We start from the raw sequence: 23,844 nt of genomic DNA, 5'->3' as shown, positions 1-23,844 counted from the left end.
CCGAAAAGTGTAACGGAGGAAAAACCTACTTTTCCATCCGTTATCGGATCGGGTGACGATGGACACTACGGTCCGTCATCATCCGATCCCCCCATAGGGGAGAGCGGCGCTCTGACAGGTTCGCTGCTGCACAGTGTGCAACGATGCACCTGTCATCTTCCTGCTCAGCGGGGATCGGCGGAGTGATCCCCGCTGAGCAAGCGGATATTCACGGGGCGGATCATCACTGATCCGCCCCGTGAGAAAGAGCCCTTAGGTGCATATATACCGGTATTTGGACACAGGCACAATTTTCATACTTTTGGCTCTATATGCCACCCGAACAAAATTGAACAATCATCCAAATGAATTTGAAGTGCAGACTTTCAGCTTTAATGAAGGGGTTGAACATAAATATCAAGTACAAATTTTAGTAACTCCAACCATTTTTATACACAGCCCCCCCTTTTTCAGGGACTCAAATGTAATTGGACAAATAAATATAATCATAAATAAAATTTTCATTTTTAATATTTTGTTGAGGATCCTGTACTAGCAATGACTGCCTGAAGTCTGGAACCCATGGACATTAGTAAAGACTGGGTTTCCTCCTTTCTGATGCTTTTCCAGGCTCTAACTGCAGCTGTCTTCCTTGGTTCTTTGTGGGTCTTTCTGCCTTTAGTTTTGCCTTCAGCAAGTGAAATGCCTGCTCAATTGGGTTGAGATAAGGTGATTGGCTCGGCCATTGCAGAATATTCCACTTCTTTTCCTTCAAAAGCTCCTGGGTTGCTTTTGCAGTGTGGTTTGGATCATTTTCCATATGTACTGTGAAGCTCTGTCCAATCAACTTTGCTGCCTTTGGCTGAATCTGGGCTGACAGTATAGCTCTAAACACTGCAGAGTTCATCCGTCTGCTTCTGTCCCCTGTCACATCATCAATAAACACCAATGGCTCAGTGTCGCAGGAAGCCATGAATGCCCATGCCATCACACTGCCTCCACCATGTTTTACAGATGACGTTGTGTGCTTTGGATCATGAGCTCTTCCAAGCATCCTTCACACTTTTTTCTTCCCCTCATTCTGGTACAGATTAATCTTAGCTTCATCCATCCAAAGAATGCTTTTCCAGAACTGGTCTGGCTTTTTTAGATGTTTTTTGGCAAAGTCTAATCTGGCTTTTCTATTCTTCAGGCTTATGAATGGTTTGCACCTTGTGGTGAACCCTCTGTATTTGCTCTCGTGAAGTCTTCTCTTGATTGTAGACATTGACAATGATACGCCCACCTCCTGAAGAGTGTCCTTCACTTGTCTAGATGTTATGAATGGGTTTTTCTTTACCGTAGAGAAGATCCTGCGATCATCCACCACAGTTGTCTTCTGTGGACGTCCAGGCCTTTTTTTGTTGCTGAGCTGACCAGTGTGTTCTTTTTTCCTCAGAACTGTTGATTTGGCCACTCCTAAAGTTGCTGCTATCTCTCCAATGGATTTGTTTAGATTTTGAAGCCTTACAATGGCCTGTTTCACTTGCATGGACAGCTCCTTTGAACGCATGATGTAGGTTCACAGTAATAGATTCCAAATGCAAATCAACTCCAGGCCTTTTACCTGCTTAATTGATGGAGTAGCCCACACCTGGTCATGAAATATCTTTTGATTTAATTGTCCAATTACTTTTGGTCCCTTGAAAAAGGGGGGGGGGCTATTCTTAAGAGCTGTAAATCCTAAACCCTTCCTACGATTTTGATGTACATACCCTCAAATTAAACCTGAAGGTGTGCACTTTCAGCCCATATCCATTATATAACTAAAGCTTGAATATGTTTTGGTAAATACCTGAAAAAACTACAACTGTGCCTGTGCCCACATATATATGGACCGACCTATATATACAAACACTTTCACCAACAAAAATAACTGAAATTCAGTTCAGCCAGCTCTTCCAAATAGCACAGCCAGTGAAGTTAAAGTATATGTTGGGGTAGAAAAAAAAAAAGATATCTGTCCTTTGCGTGCACACTTCTTGTTTAATCCCTTTAAAAACTCCAGCAAGTGCAAAATCTGTTGCTCTGACAAAAATCCTGTGTGCTCCTAAGTTCCAGTTTGGGCTGACAACAGTGCCTATACTACAAAGAAATCCCAACCTGCCGGACTACAGAACTCCACCTATTCCCCACACCTCCCTGTCCTTTTGCACATGCATACATTGGTTTCTTTCCAGTATAACAATGCTGTCCCCACCCCATCTAGTTTGCTTTTTTATGGGCAGGCAGCACTCCTACAGGCGGCGTGCGGGTGTCTCCTCCTCTTCTGCATCACGGCAGCTTCCACTGTGCGTCTCCTCCTCCTAGCCATCCAATAGGATTGCCTGTCCTATCAGCCAACTAGGTGAAGGGTCTCGGGACCTGCTTCCTGATTGGCCCGGGAGGAGGATCAGTGTGAGAATAGCGAATGTTAATTTTCTATTCTCACACAACTGACTCTAATCACTTATTTCAGCCCCCCCCCCCATTGGAATTCATGCGTGTAGATCAGGGGGCCAGACACATGGATAGGGGGGGCAGCGCCCCTAATGGATGGGCCGCCACTGCTTGACTCCAAAGAAACTGCACACACACACACTAAATATAGGGAAATGACTCTTGGGAGATGTAGTTCTGGGAGCCCTGCCTACATCAGTAGGAACAGAGCAGCTGTTTCTGCAATGTTTTTACAAACATGGTGATGATGTTACAGGGACTAAAAAAAGCTGTTTCAGACTGTAGGAATCAGAATAAAGAAAAAGTGCCCCACCTCTGCACTTAGAATATACAGTATATCAATGTGTTATTGTCATTTCTGTCCCCACCTGGAGGAATGCCCCCATCAGTTCTGGTGACAGTGTCACCAGAACAGGAAGTGAGGGGAATTCACTCAGTGGGGACACAGTCAGAAATAAAAATTCAACAGACTTTAACCCTGTCCCATGTTCTAAAGCAGGGGTCTCCATGGTCCAGGGGCCAGATGTGGCCCTTTGCTTGCTTTTACCTGACCCTTGGGGCACTATTTCATCCACTGATACCAACAATGGGGCATAATTCCACCCAATGACACCAGTGAAGGGGCGCAATTCCTCCCAGTGACACTAACGATGGGACACAAATTTCTCCCAATGACACCAATGATGGGACACAATTTCTCCCTTTGGGGCCAAATAGATTTTCCCACTGATTTCAGGACCTTTTCTACTCTCAGTGGCCTCAGTCCGGCCCCCCTAAAGTCTGAAAGATGGTAAACTGGCCCTTTGTTTAGAAAGTTTGGAGACTCCTGGCCTAAAGCAAAAAAAAAAAAGACAGGAATTGGGCTTTACTACCTACAATGTGCCAAATTGTCAGCACTGAAATATGTAACCAAAATCAAATGACCAGCTATTGAACAATGTAATGCTGCTTACAGAATGCAGCCTATTGCTGAGAATACATTTGAAGTTCATTTTTTGTGTTTTTTTTTTTTTGTTTTTTTTCAGGGTAACACAGTGGAACTTCCAGAGGAGGAAAACACTCCAGAGAAGAGGGTGGACCGGATTTTTGCAATGATGGACAAGGTAAGAGGAAGGGGCAGTATGTTATAAGATAATTGCAGCAAGGGTTGCAGTTAGGCCTGGTTCACACCAATGCAGTTTGCTTTTGTTGGGCAGATTAAAAAAGCAAAATCACGGCAAAAAGCGCACTACATGCTCTTCTGCAGCTTCTCCATTGAAGTCTATTGAGCCAAAAAGCACCGTTTTGCATTTAAAAAAGTGCCTGACCCTTTCCAAAAAGCAGCAGCTGAAAAAAAGCATACATGTGAACGTGCCCCTTGAGAATCCATGTTAAATGGACTGTAGTGTGTTTCTGCAAAAAGCACTAAAAACGCATAGGTGTGAACCAGGCCTTATTGGGCCACAATCAAATAAAATGCTGTCCTATATCATCAACCTGTATTTATGCTAAAACACCAATAAACTGGATCATCCCAGAATTGGCTGTTTTTCCAGCACCATTTTTAATGACAATAACAGCGTTTATTAATAAAAGCTAATCTGTGATTGGCCGCTGATATTGGTTACTGTATGCTACCAGTCTTTGCACTGTGTTGCTGTTAGAGTTAGTAATCTGAAATGAGACAAATATGGAGGCTGCATTTGCTGACCTTTTTCTGAAAATGCCAGTTGCTTGGCCATCTCAGGCCTCAATGCTTTCTAAGTCCTAGATCTGTCATACATATCCAGAGCAGGAAAGCCAGAATGAGGACAGAATTTCTGATATGTATACTTGTGCTGGGTTTGGGAATTGGAAGTTATGAAGCAAAAGAGTCAGCACAACAGCCAGGTAGCAAGCATTGCCAGGAAGATAACTTGGCTGTGGTATTCTGCTCTTAAATAAAAATCTGCTTTACCTATGTAGGGCAAAGTAAAAGATTCACCAAGTGCCTCCCCCCCAGAAGCACAATTTGGCTTTCCTTACCCACCGATCTGTTCAGCTGATGGGATTCACACCTTCTCCCACTCATGTGACCATGTTAGGTGCCTCCTGATTGGTGAAAAGCAGTCACATGGGTCCAGGGAAGGAATCTCTAGCCCTGTGTAAGCTCAAACAAGGTTTGAAGCTTATATGGGCTTTTCTTTCCTTGGGTCTGGCAGCTGAATGGAGTCGCACAGGAGTGAGGAAGGGTAAGTATGTACTTCTGGAGAGGGGGAAGGTAAGTGAATCTCTTACTTTTCCCCATATAAACAAAGGAATGGGTCACTTTAAGATACACATTGCAATGATAATTATGTCATATGTGTTCCTTGAAGACACCCTGTGATTTTCCTTTTTTTTAATGTTACTTACTATTATTTTGTGATTTTCCTTTTTTTTTATGTTACTTACTATTATTTTTTCTTACAGAACTCTGATGGTAAATTGACTCTGCAGGAATTTCAAGAAGGATCAAAGGCAGACCCCTCGATTGTTCAGGCACTATCTCTATATGATGGATTGGTATAGGGATCACCCACCACAGCTGTATGTAGGTAGCTAAGGCAAACTTTAAAACTTACTATATAACCCGCAACTAGGATCAGATCTGTCTGTGCTAACCTTGGCTCAATAATTCTTCTGAAAGCCTTACGTGTCTGAATGCAAAAATACTATTATAGTTTGAGGATTCATTTATAAAACTCTACATAATCAACAGGATTGGTCCACCAAAAGTAATATTTCAGTTGCAGGTTAAATGCTGCACTTGTCGGATGTTTACAAAGAAGATGTGTTAGCAGTTCCTGGCTTTTTCTGAATGCCCCTTCACCTGCACCATTGGAGTCTTGCGTGATAAATAATATTAATTAGGGTTAAATCCACCAAAAAACCTCTACTTGTTTCAAACTTCACTGGTACCAGAAAGAGACGGTCTCACAAAAATTATCTATTTATTACAAATTTCCAATAAAAAAGTTTAAAAACATAGAAAAGTATTCTTTTTTTTTTAAATTCAATCATTTTTATTAAAGTTCAAACATAAATACATCTCAGTGCATTATATCCTTACAGTGATGCATTACAATTCAATCCTCCACATTAGATGTACATAAAAAGTCCCGTATCGAAAAAGGAAAAAAGTGCTTTGTTATTTTATCTACCTTACCCCTTTCCCTTACTCACCCCCCCTCCCCCTCTCACCCCCCCCTCCCCCTCCCCCCCCTACATCCCCAATATTAAGCTTCCTGTTTCGTAAGGGCGTTATCTCTTAATTTACTATAGTATGTATCCCATTTCCTCCAACCAGGGAATCCAAAGTTTTTTAAATGTTTTTAGGTTCCTCCTTTTTATATATACTGTTTTTTCCTTCCACATTGTTTCAGTCACTGTTTTACACCACTCATCTATCTGTGGGGGGGTTCTTGCCTGCCATCTTTGGGCTATAAGTTTTCTTGCCTGGAATAGGCACCTCTGAACTATTGTAGATTTACAGGTTCCAATGGCCATATCCTCCCCTACCCCCAGAATACACAGCTTCGGTTCCATTTTAAGTTCTAGGGAGAATACTTTATTAAGTGTTTCTACAATCTCTGACCAGTACCGGAACAACTTCGGGCATTTCCACATCATATGTAACAAGTCCCCTTCCTGCTGACATCTAGGGCAGTTGGGATCTGTTACCCTCCCAAACTCAAATAACTTTTTTGGGGTGTAATACGTCCTATGGATTACCATTAGATGTGATATCCTTTGGGCAGGGGAGATCGATACCCGATGCCCTCCCATTAATATGTCTCTCCATTGCCCATCCGAGATTGCTCCCAATTCCTTCTCCCATTTGCCTCTACTTTTAAGTTTTTCCGGGGTCTCTATACTATTTTTACAAATATGCGGGTATATTTTAGCTATGGTCCCCCCTTGGCTCTCCCGGTCTCCTAATTTCTGGAGCAGTGCGGACTCACTCCAGGAGGGGCCCTGATCCCCAAACTGCGACTTAAGGGCGTGTTTAATTTGTATATAGTTATATAATGAAATTATCTGGTATACCAAATTCTACTTTCAATGTAGAAAAAGATTTTAGTAAAGCCTGGTTATAAAGCTGAGCTAGTTTCACTATTCCACTCTTTTCCCATGTTTTAATTATTCCTATTTCTTTTAGTTCTTGGAAATTCTTATTGTTCCATAGGGGGGTATATTTAATCCAACCATTTATTCCCAGCAGAGTTTTAACAGTTCTCCATGCTTTTTTTATTAATTTGATCGTAGGGGTATTGTATATAAAGGAGTCTGCTTCCAACGTCTCTATCACGGTCTTGTGGGGAGCTCCCATAATAATCAACTTCTCCTCGCTGTTTCCCACTATATACTGCAGCTGAACAGCCAGAAAATAGCTACGTGGGTGCGGAACAGCCATCCCCCCTTCCCGCGTGGGTAGTTGTAAGGTCTGCAATCTTATCCTAGATGTTCATCCTTTCCATATAAGGGCTCTAAATATTTTTTCTATTTTATCAAACCATTTCCTGCTTATCCAAATTGGGGAAAAGTATTCTTAAATGTGGTGCAAGCCCTAACTATGACTGCAACAAATTTTCCATGCTGTATGATCCAAGAGGTTGACGAGTTTCGCAAAAAACTTCTTTCTCAGGACTTCTTTAGCTTAGTAGCAAAGAGAAATGGCGCATCGCAATAAGAATATAGATTTCAGAGAGTGGAAGGATATGCAGAGTGAATATTAATAGCATGATTCACATGCAACATCTTCCTATCTTTAAGTACATGCTGGTAGGTTAATTGGATCCTGTCTAAATTGTCCCTAATATGTATGAATGTGAGTTAGGGACCCTTAGATTGTAAGCTTCTTGAGGGTAGGGACTGAAGTGAATGTACAATGTATATGTAAAGCGCTGCGTAAATTGATGGCGCTATATAAGTACCTGAGATAAATAAATAAGTATTGAAAGGGGACCTCAGATGGAAATACATTGGTCATAGGCCCACTTTATTCATAAATTTTCATTGACTACAAATTGAACTAAAGGGCATATCCACTCTGCATATCCTGCCACCATCATAAAGCTATATTCTTAATGCAGTGCACCATTTTTCTTTGCTTCTAAGCTAAAGAGGTCCTGAGGAAGCTGGTTGTTGTGAAACGCGTTGACCTCTTGCAGCAAAGAAAATGTTTTGCAGTCATATTTATGTCTTACACCGCATTTAAGAATATTTTTCTATGTTTTTAAACTTTTTTATTGGAAATTTGTAATAAATATATCATTTTTATCATTTTTGTGTGACCGTCTCTCTCTGGTACCAGTAAAGTCCAAAACAAGTAAAGGTTTTTTGGGTAGATGGTAATATATACAGATGAGGTACCCCCTAAATAAGCCGACCACCCTTTGTAGTTGTATAAGGGTTAAATTCTGAAAAAAATTTCAGTTTTGGAGTGGGAAATATTTGCAGTTTTTTATTGCTGTCTGAAAAAGGTAAAAAGCTCCCCAAAATTAGCTGTGACTGGACTCGCCAGCTGTCACTGGAAGAATTATTTCCATTGGAAGAGTTCTTATTCTGGTGACGTGTAAAATGTTGGTCTTCCAGTTGCTTTCTTCCTGGTTACAGTAATACCATAGACAAGCCTGTCTCCCCCTTTGAACCCCAAAGGAACATTTACAATAATTTTCAGCTCCCAGGAAGCTCCTGTTAAAATAATTGAGGGTCATTGGGAAAATGGCCCTTATCTTTTTGGTCAGTGGGAAGAATGCCACCCTTAAAGATGCCTAATAAGATCATTGGTGTCATCTCGCTGACCCTGCTAAGTGGTGTTACAGTTAGAACTATGAAAGCACCATCAGAGGTCAGTCAGCCACAGCTCACGGAACTCTTAGCAACTTCTGAAAGAACCCTAGGGTTGCACAGGATCCTGGTTGAGAATGACTGCCATAGACAAACAGAGAGCTGCATCTCCAGAAAGACAATGAAGACCTGGTCATACTAATTTTCTGCTCTGTTAGAAGCTAGAGACAGAAGTATTGGAGGGAGGTAAAGTAGGTCTCCTGACAATGACAGTGGTCTGTAGACCTGGGACTCAATTTGGAGATTTCGCCATCAAAACCACTTCACTTTAAGGTCATCACAGGGGAAAAAGGGGCTTTTTTTATGTCTGGAAGAAAAGAGATTTAATCTCCAAATAGGGAAAGGCTTCTTCATAGTAAGAGCTGTGAAAATGTGGAATAGACTCCCTCAAGAGCTGGTTCTGTCCAGCTCAGTAGATTGCTTTATAAAAGGCCTGGATTTTTCCCTAAATGTACATAATATAACTGGGTACTAACAAGTAAAGTTGATCCAGGGAATATCCGATTGCTTCTTAGGGGATCAGGAAGGATTTTTTTTATCCTGCTGGAGCAAATTGGATCATGCTTTTCTGTTTTTTGGGGTTTTTTTTGCCCTCCTCTGGATCAACTGTGGGTATAGGTTGGTAAAAAAATGTTTTCCCTTTTATTGGTTGAACTGGATGGACTTGTGTCTTTTTTCAACCTAACTATGTAACCACTGAGGTCTAAGAAACTGTTAGGTGATTTAAATCCCGACCCCAGGCACATCTATTTTTATGTTGGTTTTAATCTTTAATTCATTAACACTGTCAATATTTCAGGAGCACTGAGTGGGGCAGATATGTACAGCAGGAGCCGCACTTTTAGTTCTTCGCTGTATCAGAACAAGGTCTATAAATGACACCAGTTCCAATGTTGTGTCTCAGCCCACTCTACTGTCCACAAAGAACGTCATCACTATGCTATGTTTTGTAAATGGCAGAGCAGAGTGAGAGGGGCAGAGGATCCATACCAGAACTGATGCCGATCATAGAACCCACTGTAATTGCGGCTCCCCCGCTGTACGTGTCAGCAGCACTCAGCGTAGATTATAGAGCTCCTGAAGTAAGAACAAATTGACATTGTTAATGTGAGTATTGAATATGGGAAACAACATACAAATATCTGTGCCTGGAGTTTGGGTTTAAAGTATACAGTAACTGTACTTTCAATAAAAATGTTTTATTTGTCTTTGTCTTGGCAGCCTATAAGGAATGCCAATATGAATATAATTTCCTTTTTTGAAGGGAAAATTTGTTTCCAGCAATATTGCTGCAATCTCTTGACTCTTGAGTACATGCGCTGTTCTCTATGAAGCCAGATTACTTATTCAGCTCCATGCAGAGCAGTTCTTTAGTCCTCAAAGATCACCCTTTAGCCAGCCAGGAACTGCAGGATGAATGCAAACACCAAACCAGACCATGCTGCTGGAGACATCTTCAGAAAATGTAACCCATCATAATGGAATTTATTATAGGCTACAGGGAACAAGTATAAAGTAGTTGTATCGCCACATATTAAAAATCCTTATTAAAGTTATTGTAAATCTTGCTTTTGTTAGGTTGCCACACATTTTCATTTTGCATTATTCACAAAGCCACTGAGGCCTGCTGACCATGAATGGGCCAGCCTGATAGCAAGAAATTGTGCTGCAAGTTTGAAAATGACTTGCTAAGCTATTGCTAGACTTTTCCCAGGCTTCACAAGTTTGTTGCACAATTGCAGTAAGTCTGCATTGCATGACTCCAGATCAACTTTCTTTGCAACATTCTGCAAGTATGCTCGAAGTTCTGGTTCAGTTATGTTGTGCAATAGTCATCCCACCATGCCGTAGACTGGCAGAGCTCTTGCTGTAGACTCACCAATGCAACTTTGAACTTGCTAGAGACTTGCCACGCAAATTTGCTACGAATTGCAAAAGTGTCAACTACAACTTGTGCTCCAAGTGCTCTGCATGTGTACAACTTACCAGTGAAAATGTGCAGCAAGTTAACAGACCTACAATTCAACACTGCCACAAATTATTGGCAAGTTATCCTTGCTATCAGGGCATGTGTTTAGGTGGCTTGAGCCACCAGGTGTTGTGTGCAGGCAGCGATTAACACCACAATGTATATGGCGCAATCACAGATGTACACAAACTTGGTATCCCTATACAGTCCTATAGCAAGGTGCTTAATGAAACAAAAAAGTCCCTGGTAATAACCAAAGTGTCAGAAAAGTGTCAAAATTCCACATCCCTATACTTGTTCCATTTCAGAGACTGAAATAACACTACAGCCAAAGGATTACTCTGAAAGCCAGAGAACAAGCATTCTAAAAGAAGAGATGAGTAATGGCAGCCCCCATGGTTCTCATATGAACGTGTCCCTTTAAAAGAAGGCAGCCGAGCTTTCAGTAAGGGAGGACAAGCTCTTCATTTATATTGCCCCTAGAGGGCGCTCGCCTGGCCACATGACAAATGCAGGCCTGGTGTCCCACTAGTAGTAGTTGGACCTCTCGGCAGTGGATGAGGAAGCCTCCCACACACAGTATAAGTGTCTCTTTTTTGACTAGTATGTGCCAAACACCCACAGGAACATCCCTGGGAGGGTGCCCCCTGCCTCCCCTCCTCCTCCCAGCCTCCTGATGTTCACAGCTCGCTGTCACAGCTTGAATTGCCCTATATAACACTAGCTTGAAGACTTCTGTGAGAATTCCAGAGGAAATTATTACACTGATGTCATCATGTAAATCTTAGCAGTTAAAGCAACACTCCAGAATAAAAATATACATTTATCATGAGGCACACCCAAAAACCATACAAAATAGGGGTTACTGGAATAATTAAGATGGCTTCCTTAACACCTTGTGCTTGTTTTAAAGCAGAATTCTGGTCTGATGCATTTCATTAAGAGTTCATTACAATTTTATCAACCTAGTGAGTACGAAATGAAATGGTTTGATTTTCATCATACAATCCTGACAACATCTTTATTACTTTTGTATTTTAGTGTTTTTTGTGCATTGAACTTTGGAACTTCAGGTAGCCTGGCACAACTACTCTGACAGCGAGAGAATAAAACCGTCATGGATAGAGTAAAAGCTAAGGTTACACTATTATACCAATCCTAGAGCAGATAATCTGATTGTCACAGTTGCCCACTGATGACTGGTTCTCTTTAAATACCTTCTGAGTCATGGACCTTGAAAAGTTATGCAAATCAGGATTTCTGACTTGACTTTATCTTCCTCTGCTGTATGTTTTTTCCCAAGTCAGACTCAAAAGTATTAAAGCCAAAAAAGCCAGGCAACTAGCATTTTCAGGTCAGTACGGGTTTCATTTAGTTTGCCATTTCCTTCATGCACTGTTAGGATTCCATCGCCACTAGGTGGCACTGCAGTCCTGAGCATGTTTAAATTCTTTGTAGTGCTCATGATCAACCCCATTGGTAGCTTTTTTCAGAAAGAGAGGCCAGGCAACATTCGCAGACTCCATGCACCTCTTATGACAGGTTTCCTTTTAGGGCCCAGTTTGACTTTTGTGCTGCATTGCAGTGAGTTACCACAAGTACATTCATTAGTGTTGCATTTCACATTAACACAGCCAAAACGGAAAGGTATACTGAGGTACTGTATATAGGTGTGCACAGCCTATTGCATTAGGGTGTGCACTCCAAAGCTCAAACACATTTGTGTGTGTGTGTGTGTACATGTGTGTATATATATATATTTATACAACCCCTGGCAAAAATTATGGAATCGCCAGTCCCTGAGGATGTTCCTTCAGTTGTTTATTGTTGTAGAAAAAAAGCAGATCACAGACATGGCCAAAAACTAAAGGCATTTCAAATGGCAACTTTCTGGCTTTAAGAAACACTAAAAGAAATCAAGAAAAATAATTGTGGTGGCCAGTAACAGTTAGATTTATAGAACAAGCACAGGGAATAAATTATGGAATCACTCAATTCTGAGGAAAAAATGATGGAATCACGAAAAACAAACAAAATAACACTCCAACACATCATTAGTACTTTGTTGCACCACCTCTGGCTTTTATAACTGTTTGCAGTCTCTGAGGCATTGACTTAATGAGTACTGTTCATCAATCTGGCTCCAGCCTTCTCTGATTGCTGTTGCCAAATCATCTTTGCAGGTTGGAGCCTTGTCATGGACCATTTTCTTTAACTTCCACCACAGATTTTCAATTGGATTGAGATCCGGACTGTTTGCAGGCCATGACATTGACCTTATGTGTCTTTCTTCAAGGAATTTTTTCACAGTTTTTGCTCTATGGCAAGATGCATTATCATCTTGATAAATGATTTCATCATCTCCAAACATCCTTTCAATAGATGGAATAAGAAAAGTGTCCAAAATTTCAATGCAAACCTGTGCATTTATTGAAGATTTAATGACAGCCATCTCCCCAGTGCCTTTACCTATCATGCAGCCCCATATCATAATTGACTGTGGAAATTTGCATGTTTTCTTCAGACAGTCGTCTGCATAAATCTCATTGGAACGGCACCAAACAAAAGTTCCAGCATCATCACCTTGCCCAATGCAGATTCGAGATTTATCACTGAATATGACTTTCATCCAATCATCCACAGTCCACGATTGCCTTTCCTTAGCCCATTGTAACCTTGTTTTTTTGTGTTTAGATGTTAGAGTTGGCTTTCTTTTAGCTTTTCTGTATGTAAATCCCATTTCCTTTAGGCGGTTTCTTACAGTTCGGTCACAGATGTTGAGTCCAGTTTCCTACCATTTGTTCCTCATTTGTTTTGTTGTACATTTTCTGTTTTCAAGGCATATTGCTTTAAGTTTTCTGTCTTGACGCTTTGATGTCTTCCTTGGTCTACCAGTATGCTTGCCTTTAACCACCTTCCCATGTTGTTTGTATTTGGTCCATGTTTTAGACACAGCCGACTGTGAACAACCAACATCTTGTGCAACACTGCGTGATGATTTACCCTCTTTACCTACATACTAACAAGCAGATTTCATCTGATGCAGGTGTTAGTGTTTGTAATGAAAATTTACAGGGTGATTCCATAATTTTTTTCCTCAGAATTGAGTGATTCCATAATTTATTCCCTGTGCTTGTTCTATAAATTTAACTGTTACTGGCCACCACAATTATTTTTCTTGATTTCTTTTAGTGTTTCTTAAAGCCAGAAAGTTGCCATTTGAAATGCCTTTAGTTTTTGGCCATGTCTGTGATCTGCTTTTTTTCTACAACAATAAACAACTGAAGGAACATCCTCAGGGACTGGTGATTCCATAATTTTTGCCAGGGGTTTTATATACTGAGGGTGTCAGCAGAGAAATTAACAGTGTCAGTAGGGCAGTGGACAGTGTCAGTAGTGTTTATTTTTATCATTTTTTCCAATTTTTATTTTTTTTATACATTTTTTTTTTTTAGGAGCCCTGTTAGGGGGCTTTGGTGAAATAACAGGGATCTAAACAGGAGGAATCTGCACCACACGGGTTGATTTGGGTGTGCACACGGCTATGGGTATATGCGTTGTGGTCTGCTGTAGTGCCCACCAGTGTATTAGTGAATTGGGGTCCCATTGAAAATGAATAGCACTGCAATGCATAAGTGTGAATGGGCCCTTGATAAAAAATGTTTCTTGCAAAACATTGTGTTTCTGGAGAAAAAACAAAAAACGTTTTTGGACCGCTACGTGGTTACTAAGTATATGAGGTTGAAAAAAGACACAAGTCCATAAAGTCCAACCTATGTGTGTGATTATATGATAGTATTATATTGTATATCCCTGTATGTTGTGCTCGTTCAGGTGCTTATCTAATAGTTTCTTGAAACTATCGATGCTCCCCGCTGATACCACCTCCTGTGGAAGGGAATTCCGCATCCTTGCCGCTCTTACAGTAAAGAACCCTCTACGCAGTTTAAGGTTAAACCTCTTTTCTTCTAATTTTAATGAGTGGCCACATGTCTTATTAAACTCCCTTCCGCAAAAAAGTCTTATCCCTATTGTGGGTTCACCAGTAAGATATCTGTAAATTGAAACCATATCCCCTTTCAAGCGTTTCTTCTCCAGAGAGAATAAGTTCAGAGCTTGCAACCTTTCCTCATAAATAATATCCTCCAGACCCTTTATTAGCTTTGTTGCCCTTCTCTGTACTCCATTTCCAGCACATCCTCCCTGAGGACTGGTGCCCAGAACTGGACAGCATACTCCAGGTGCGGCCGGACCAGAGTCTTGTAGAGCGGGAGAATTATCATTTTTTTAATCCCCTTTTTAATGCATGCCAATATTCTGTTTGCTTTGTTAGCAGCACCTTGGCATTGCATGCCATTGCTGAACCTATCATCTACTAGGACCCCCAGGTCCTTTTCCATCCTAGGTTCCCCCAGAGGTTCTCCCCCCTTGTATAGATTGCATTCATATTTTTGCCACCCAAATGCATTTTTTACATTTTTCTACATTAAACCTCATTTGCCATGTAGTTGCCCACCCCAATAATTTGTTCAGATCTTCTTGCAAGGTTTCCACATCCTGCAGAGAAGTTATTGCCCTGCTTAGGTTAGTGTCATCCGCAAATACAGAGATTGAACTGTTTATCCCATCTTCCAGGTCGTTTATGAACAAGTTAAATAGGATTGGTCCCAGCACAGAACCCTGTGGGACCCCACTACCCACCCCTGACCATTCCAAGTACTCCCCATTTATCACCACCCTCTGAACTCGCCCTTGTAGCCAGTTTTCAATCCATGTACTCACCCTATGGTTTGTGCAAACGGACCTTACTTTGTACAGTAAACGTTTATGGGGAACTGTGTCGAATGCTTTAGCCAAATCCAGATACACCACGTCTATGGGCCTTCCTTTATCTAGATGCAGCTCACCTCCTCATAGAAGGTTAGTAGATTGGTTTGGCAAGAACTATTCTTCATGAATCCATGCTGAATACTGCTAATGATACCATTTTAATTACTAAAATTGTGTATATAGTCCCTTATCATCCCCTCCAAGAGCTTGCATTATCTTGATGTTAGGCTAACTGGTCTGTAACTCCCAGGAATGTATTTTGGCCCTTTTTTAAATATTGGTGCTACATTGGCTTTTCTCCAATCAGCTGGTACCATTCAAGTCAGTAGACTTCAGTAAAAATTAGGAACAATGGTCTGGTAATTACTTGACTGAGTTCCTTAAGTACCCTTGGGTGCAAGCCATCTGGTTCAGGGGATTTATTAATGTTAAGTTACCCAAGTATTTCCATTTCTGTCTTCTGTTAGCCATGAGGATGCTTCCTGTGATGTCTCATGAGGACAAACACTGCAGTTTTGGTTACTGAAGCCCCCCGATTCCCTTGTGAAGACTGAAAAGAATAAATTCAATACCTTTGCCATCTCCCCATCCTTTGTAACCAGATGTCCTTCCTCATTCTTTATGGGGCCAATATGGTCCGTCCTCCATTTTTTACTGTTTATATACTTAAAAGAATTTCTTGGGATTTTTTTTTACATCACAGCCCATCAAATTTTTTCTTATGTAGTCTGAATACTATAATATAATAACATTATGTATAATTATTAATTAGTATTATGTAATATTATATACTTGATTGTATTGGTCAACTTCCTATTTACATTTTAAAACATATTTTTTTTTATTTTCTGTTTTAAAAACACCATAGAAAATGTCCTTTTAAAATTCAGTGTCTTTCACCCCTAGTAAATGTTTATAGATGGAATCAAACACTATAATATAATATCCAGTGGTTGTAGCTACTTCTTTGTAGACAGTTGTCATTGGGACAAATAGAAAGGATGAATCTCCCCAGTGGGGACACGGACAAGGTCCTGAGAGCAGATCTCTGATGTAAAATGGGGAAGGGGAGGAGGGGGCAGACTCTGATTTAAATGGGGGTAGTTGAAGACTCTTAAGGCAGGCCATAGTGAAATTTCATAGACTGAGTGTAGAAATTCACTCGATTCCCTCATCAACATTAATTGTGTGAATGGGGGAATCCTTCCCGTGGAGCCATTGTATTCTCCTGTCAGGGGGGCGGGGGGAGCACAGCGATTATTGCTAAGCACTATAGCAGCAACTATCGATAATTGTATGTAAAATCCAGCAGGCTGGTTGTACATTCCGCCTACCCATGCATGGTTCGAATCTCGGCCTGTTCCTGTTGAACCGGCCAAGATTCGAACCGTCTATAGCCGGCCTTAATTTAAAAGAGGAAGGACTAGTGCTCTGATGTGAAAAGGGAGGTGGTGACTGATGTGCAAGGAGGTACTGATGTGAGGGGGGACACTAATGTGAGAGAGGGGAGTTCTAATTTGACGGAGGGATCCCATTTTAATTTGTGGTGCTTCACTATTTTACAAAGGGTGCTGCCATGATTGAAAAGAGGTTGAGAAACACCACCCTAGACCTAAATGAGCATTTAATCCCTAAAGTAATGAGGGGCACTCCATTGTAAGGGATCTTTTTACTTGCCTTGGAGTTCAGCTTTCCCCTTTCCCACTGAGGCTGTTTTCAGGCGTTTTAGTGCTAGAAATAGCGCCTGTAAAGTACCTGAAAACCGCCTCCGTTTCATTTCAGTGTGACTTTTCACACTGGGGCAGTGCGCTTTTGGGATGTTAGGAAAAGTCCTGCAAGCAGCATCTTTGGAGCGGGTTGGGGTCGCTGTATTTAGCGCTCCCAAAACGCCCTGCCCATTGAAATGAATGGGCAGCACCTCCAAAGCGCCTGAAAAGCAATTTGGAAGCGCTGCAACACGAGCGCTTTCAACCCCTTCTTTGGGGTTAAAAGCACTCCGCTGGCGACCAAAAAGCACCGCTTAAATACTGCTAAAGCGCAGCTAAATCAAGCAGCGCTTTAGCGCTAACGCGGGTGCAGTGTGAAAGGCGTCCAACAGTTATGACATCACAAATACTTAGAGGTTCTATGTTGACAGGTGTTCTAGTCAAACTCTGTGTGTTTAATTGCAAAAGGCAAGGTTTGCCTGCAGTTTACATCCATCTTAATAGGACATGCTGCCTTTAAAAAAATGCAGCACAGTGCAAAGCATGTCAAACGCAGCCTCTGAAATGCAATGTGTACCGCTCAGTTAAAGTTGAACTTCACTCTCCCGATGTGTTAGCATTAGTAAATAGATAGGAAAGTATATCATATTTAAATTGTTTTAAACTTTTGTTTTTACATGTCTTCAGTTACTTCCTTCCTGGTTTCTTGCCTAGGCAAATTATATCATACATCTCAGGAGTCTTCAGGAGGAGAGGATGTTTTTTTTCAGCTAAACACACTGCTACATGAATCATCTGCCCTTACTCAAGATGACCACGGCCAAAAATGCTAGGGGGCTGATTTTTCAACAAAATAAATCATGAAGATTTATGGATGGGGGAGTTTACGTTGAATATTAAAAAAGAATTAAAAATTGTTTTTGGTTTGTGGTGCTCAGTGAAGATCTGCTGTAGAGTCAGTGAGATTTTGATAACTTGCGTTTGCCGCGCGTTCCGAACCCATATCAAACACATGACGACATAAGCCCTAGAACCAATGTTATTGCCAATTTAATCTTATATCATCTCTCTTTTCTAGATGCCCTGGATAAAAGTATTCTTCCTGTGCCACTAGACCATGTCAGCAGCTTCTCTCCCTCTCTTTAATCACTCCAGTACGGCGCAAGGAGGAGGACGCCCATCCCAGCCACCCTTTCATCTCCAGATCACCTTCACTAGGGCACTGGCAGTCTCTGGAGAGAGCAGGAACACCATCCTCTGCTCCCAGTACGGTACCAAACATGCTTCAATCTTTACAACATCCCATTGCCCTCCTGCTGCTTCTTGTGTTTCCTCGCACTCAGAGGAGAATTGCTTACAGAGAAGACCCAGCCTGTTCCTTCTCGCTCCAGGACTAGGGGGCGCCAACGCACCACCATCTGGGAGTTCACACCTCTGCAGACTGTATATTCCATCCACAATGGCACACAGTGGCCTCCTGGGTAACAGAATAGGGGGACAGGAGAAGGTTGTGAGAGACTGTTCCACGAGGCTTTCCCAGTCTTGCAGTATTTAAGGAAAAACAACTTTATTTCTTTGGGGTCACGGCAGCAGAATGCTATGATAGGACACGACCGGTTCTGTGTGTGTGTATCCTGGACCCTTTCGACGCACGGCACTCCATGGATTTGGGTCAATCTACATGATGCTGAATTGTGCTTTTTTTGTGAATAAGTGATTTTTTTATACATATAATATATAGCATATCTTTTTATTTATTTTTTATTGTAGTTGTTGTGTCACATGCTTTTATCAGATAGGTCAAGAAAAGTGGTATATTGGCTTTTATTCACCTCTCTGTTTTAAGCTTTCATGGTATGTAAAACACACCTCTTCTTTATGCAGCAAAAGGGTTAGTAGGGATTACCAGCTCCGAGGACTAGGTTTATGGATACTTGTACATACATGCGGTAAGTGCGTTCAGCCTGAGCTGCCTTTGTCATGCAGTAACCGCATTATAACGGTACCTCATTATTGGATCAGACTTATAATTTGGGATGGGATAGATGATCTTTGACTTGTCACGTCTGTCACCAGGAGATCCCAGCTCTGCCTATCTACAGCCATTAAGTCTCACTCCTGCAAAAAAAAAACATTCACTTTTCTTCTCCAGTTTCCCTGACTATAGAGTAACATTTCAGTAATACTGAAAAAAAAATTGCAATCATCTACATACATTGCCAAGATTTTTGTTGGCGTTTCTAACTTGCTTCTGTACTGTAGGTATTGAGATAAGCAGTGCCTGTGCACTTGCTGACAAAAGAGTGCTAAGTGGAAGGGCCTACCTGCTTTAATGGTAACCCTTGCTTTCCTTTAGATGTGCACCACCGAGAATTCTGAACACCTGAAGCTTAATAGCAAGCACTATGCAGAAAAAAAAGGGGGGGGGGATCATTGCTAGTATTAGAAAATCAAAAATGAAAATGGAAGGCTTTGTTTAATTAATATTAAATAAAATTTAAATTAGATTCCTCCCTTACTTGCCTTTAGATGTGCACCACCAGGAATTCTGAATACCTGAAGCTTAATAGCAAGCACTATGCAGAAAAAAAGGGGGGGGGGGGGGGGGAGTCAATGCCAGTATTAGAAAATTAAAAATTAAAATGGAAGGCTTGTATAATAAATACAACTGAAATTAGACTTTTTCCCTTACTTTCCTTTTAGATGTGCACCACTAGGAATTCTGAATACCTGAAGCTTAATAGCAAGCACTATGCAGAACAAAAAAGGGGGGGGGGGGGGTCATTGCCAGTATTAGAAAATCAAAAATGAAAATGAAAGGCTTTGTTTAATAATAAATAAAATTGAAATTAGTTTTTTCCCTTGCTTTCCTTTAGATATGCACCACCAAGAATTCACTTTGTTTAATAATAAATAAAATTGAAATTAGTTTTTTCCCTTGCTTTCCTTTTAGATGTGCACCACCAAGAATTCTGAACACCTGAAGCTCAACAGCAAGCACTATGCAGAAAAAAAGGGGGGGGGGGGGGGGGGTGCCAGTATTAGAAAATCAAAAGTTAAATAGAAAGCTTTGTTTAATATTAGATAAAATTGAGGTTAGTTTTTTTTCCTGTAATGAAACTGAACGGGAAGGTGGGCGCAGCTGTGCAAGCAATATCAGCTTTTAGCTTAAAGGATAAGTCCTCCGAAAGAAATGCAAATGGCTGTAGGTATGTAGTGGCGCTATCTACTTGCTTGAACTTGCCTCCCACCAAGGCTGTCGCTGCTGTGATTGCATTCGCTGCTACTTCCACCATTTATTCCTAAGAATAGTCCAACGGGGGAGTAAGATAATAATGGTGGGGGCAGAGCTGGGTGGATATTTTTCTCCAGAGTGACGGACAGCTATAAGAAGCAGGTGGGTGCTAGTATCTATGCTAAGCTGATATATCTTCGCTGGTTGGAGAACAACAATCAGGGCCAAACTTTCCAGTTAGTGTACATGGTATTCAGATTCTTTGTTGGCATCTCTGCATTGTGTGTGATGGCTGTCTTTTTGTTGTGCCTGGATTTCTCTTTGAATCTCTGTTGCGACCGCATAATTAGCATACACATATAAGGGTTGATGATACACAACGCACCACACATGTATTAATAAATCTAGTCCCCCTTAAGCGCTTTGTGTGTTGCTGCTCATATACATGTATGCTAAACATGCCGTCTCTATAGCGATTACATGCGGTTATGGTGCACCTAATGCCAAATAAAGCACCTAGCAAATGCACTCTCCGCAACCATGTGTATGTACATATGTGCTTGAATTCTTGTGCCCTGATTTGAGAAAAAAATCCAAAATCTTAACTACATTTCAATATTACAGGCAAGCTTTAAAATAAACTCAGCACGTCTTTGAATATATATATATGTTGTGGCTCTTCCTTATTGCTGGCTTAATTGTGCAATGAAGTTTATGGATTCACTGAACTGTGGGATCGAACTGGAACTGCATGCAAATGTTAAACAGTGGCCTGATGTGAATGTCAATATGTAAAGTGATGTGTTGTGTGAATTGTCTGCTCTCTATAAATCCCTGGAACAGAAAAAATAAAATAACTATGCAGTTCTATATATATATTTATTTATATTATATACACACACCGTGCATCTGGAAAGTATTCACAGCGCTTCACTTTTTCCACATTTTGTTATGTTACAGCCTTAATCCAAAATGGATTAAGTTTATTGTTTTCCTCAAAATTTTACAAGTAATACACCATAATGACAACATGAAAGAAGTTTGTTTGATATCTTTGCAAAGGTATTAAAAATAAAAAAAGGGAAAAAAAATCCCACGTACATAAGTATTCACAGCCTTTCCTCAATACTTTGTTGAAGCCCTTTTGGCAACAATTACAGCCTAAAGTCTTTTGGGCGGTTTCTCCCATTCTTCGTTGCAGGACCTCTCAAGCTCCATCAGGTTGGATGGAGAGCGTCGGTACACAGCCATTTTCAGATCTCTCCAGAGATGTTCAATCGGGTTCTGACTCAAGGACATTCACAGATTTGTGCCATAGCCACTCCTTTTTTTTATCTTGGCTGTGTGCTTAGGGTCGTTGTCCTGTTGGAAGATGAACCTTTGCTCCAGAGCGCTCTAGAGTAGGTTTAGACCAAGGATGTCTCTGTACATTGCTACATTTATCTTTCCCTCGAGCCTGACTAGTTTCCGAGTTCCTGCTGCTGAAAAACATCCCCACAGCATGATGATGCCACCACCATGCTTCACTGTAGGGATAGTATTAACCAGGTGGTGAGCGGTGCCTGGTTTCCTCCAGACATAGAGTTCAATCTTTGTTTTATCAGACCAGAGAATTTTGTTTCTCATGGTCAGAGTACTTCAGGTGCCTTTTGGCAAACTTCAGGCGGGCTCTCCTGTGCCTTTTATTGTGGAGTGGCTTCCGTCTGGCCACTCTACCATACAGGTAAACAACTACCAAACAGGTAGTTGTTCTTCTGGAAGGTTCTCCTCTCTCCACAGAGAAACGCTGGAGCTCTGTCAGCGTAAGACCATCGGGTTCTTGTTCACCTCCCTGACTAAGGTCCTTCTCCCCCGATCGCTCAGTTTGACCAGGCGGCCCGCTCTTGGAAAAGTCCTGGTGATTCCAAACTTGTTCCATTTACAGATGATGGAGGCTACTGTGCTGTTCATTGGGACCTTCAATGCTGCAGAAAGTTTTCTGTACCCTTCCCCAGATCTGTGCCTCCTTACAATCCTGTCTCGGAAGTCTACAGACAATTCCTTGGACTTGGTTTGTGCTCTGACATGCACTGTTAACTGTGGGACCTTATATGAACAGGTGTGTGCCTTTCCAAATCATGTCCAATCAACTGAATTTACCACAAGTGAACTGCAATCAAGTTGTAGAAACATCTCAAGGATGATCAGTGTGATCATGATGCCCCTGAGCTCAATTTTGAGTGTCATGGCAAAGGCTGTGAATACTTATTTTTAATAAATTTGCAAAGATTTCAAACAAACTTCTTTCACGTTGTCATTATGGGGTATTGTTTGTAGAATTTTGAGATAGCTAGATATATATATATAAAAAATATTTAGAGCTGGGCGATTTTCTCCCAAAAAAAAAAAATCTGCGATTTAAAAAAAAAAAAAAAAACTCGATTCGAGTTTTGTTTTTTTTTGATGGACACTACGCCGGTCCTGAGAAGCTGCGGGCAGGAGTTTTTAGGTGAGGCTGCAGCTTCGGCCTAGTCCGCAGCGTCCGGCCTCGCGGACTAGGCCGAAGCCGCGGCCTCACCTAAAAACCCCTGCACGCAGCTCCTCAGGACCGGCGCAGTGTCAGCGCCGGTCCTGGTGAAAATAAAAAATTTTAAAAAATCAATTTGCTGAAAATTTGATTTGAATCGATTTGACCTCTCAACTCGATTCAAATCAATTTTTTCCCCAGTCCTAATATATATATATATAATTACTGCGTAGTTATTTTATTTTTTATTTTTATTGGTAATGGCTGCAGGGAATGATCTGATGGAGGGGACTCAAGTACAGTTTTTAGGTGGAGGTAGGGTAGGCTTTCCTGAATAAGTGAGTTTTCAGGGATCGCCTAAAGGCAGACAGGGTAGGAGCTAACTGTACATATTGGAGCAGGGAGTTCCAGAAGATGGGGGAGGCTCTGTAGAAGTCCTGGAGGTGAGCATGGGAGGAGGTAACAAGGGAACTAGAGAGCAGGAAGTCCTGGCAGGAGCTGAGAGGATGATTTGGGTGATATCTGCAGATGAGATTGGTGATGTAGCTGGGGGCGATGTTGTGGATGTCCTTGTATGTTGTGGTTAGTATTTTGAATTTTATACGATGGGGTAGGGGAAGCCAGTGGAGAAATTGGCAGAGAGGGGCAGCAGTAGTGGATCGGTTAGTAAGGTGTATCAGTCTGGCAGCAGCATTCATGATAGACTGAAGAGGGGATAGCCTGTGTAAAGGTAGGCCAGTGAGGAGGGAGTTGCAGTAGTCAAGGTGGGAAATAACCAAGGAGTGAATAAGTTATTTTGTGGTGGTGTTAGTTAGGACGGGGCAAATTCTGGCGATGTTGCCGAGGTTAAAGGAGATTGCTGTGGTCAATCATAGCAGATCACATGACAATTGTAGACAATGAAAGACTTTGATTCATGCCATTCAATGTGTACTATTTGTGATGAGCTCTGTGATTGATCACAGTGATCACATGGTACAGACAGGGCCAATCACAGCTCTTCAGAAAAAATGGTTGTTTATAACTGTAAAATTTACAGTTATAAGCAGTGTGTAAAAAAAAAAAAAAAAAATCCTAATCACCTCCCCACAGTAGTACAGTGTTATGCCCCGTACACACGGTTGGATTTTCCAACGGAAAATGTGTGATAGGACCTTGTTGTCGGAAAGTCCGACCATGTGTAGGCTCCATCACACATTTTCCATCGGATTTTCCGACACACAAAGTTTGAGAGCAGGATATAAAATTTTCCGACAACAAAATCCGTTGTCGGAAATTCCGATCGTGTGTA

The 23,844-nt window shown here is 41.3% G+C and overlaps 1 protein-coding gene across 1 annotated transcript in view; it reads left to right on the top strand.

Moving 5' to 3' along the window:
- NCS1 (neuronal calcium sensor 1) overlaps nucleotides 1–20,917 on the top strand; it is a 153,860-nt gene extending 132,943 nt beyond the window's left edge. Inside the window, exons 6-8 of the mRNA XM_073600492.1 lie at nucleotides 3,483–3,560; nucleotides 4,888–5,008; nucleotides 17,891–20,917. Coding sequence (XP_073456593.1) covers nucleotides 3,483–3,560; nucleotides 4,888–4,986 — 177 coding nt within the window. The 3' untranslated portion in view covers nucleotides 4,987–5,008; nucleotides 17,891–20,917. The remainder of the gene's footprint in view (nucleotides 1–3,482; nucleotides 3,561–4,887; nucleotides 5,009–17,890) is intronic.
- Nucleotides 20,918–23,844: the final 2,927 nt, after the last annotated feature.

The sequence above is a fragment of the Aquarana catesbeiana genome, linkage group LG09, assembly GCF_042186555.1.
Source record: "Aquarana catesbeiana isolate 2022-GZ linkage group LG09, ASM4218655v1, whole genome shotgun sequence".
In the NCBI taxonomy this organism is placed as follows: Eukaryota; Metazoa; Chordata; class Amphibia; order Anura; family Ranidae; genus Aquarana; species Aquarana catesbeiana.
Note: the sequence above shows the minus strand (reverse complement) of the source record. Positions and strands in the feature narration are given on the sequence as shown.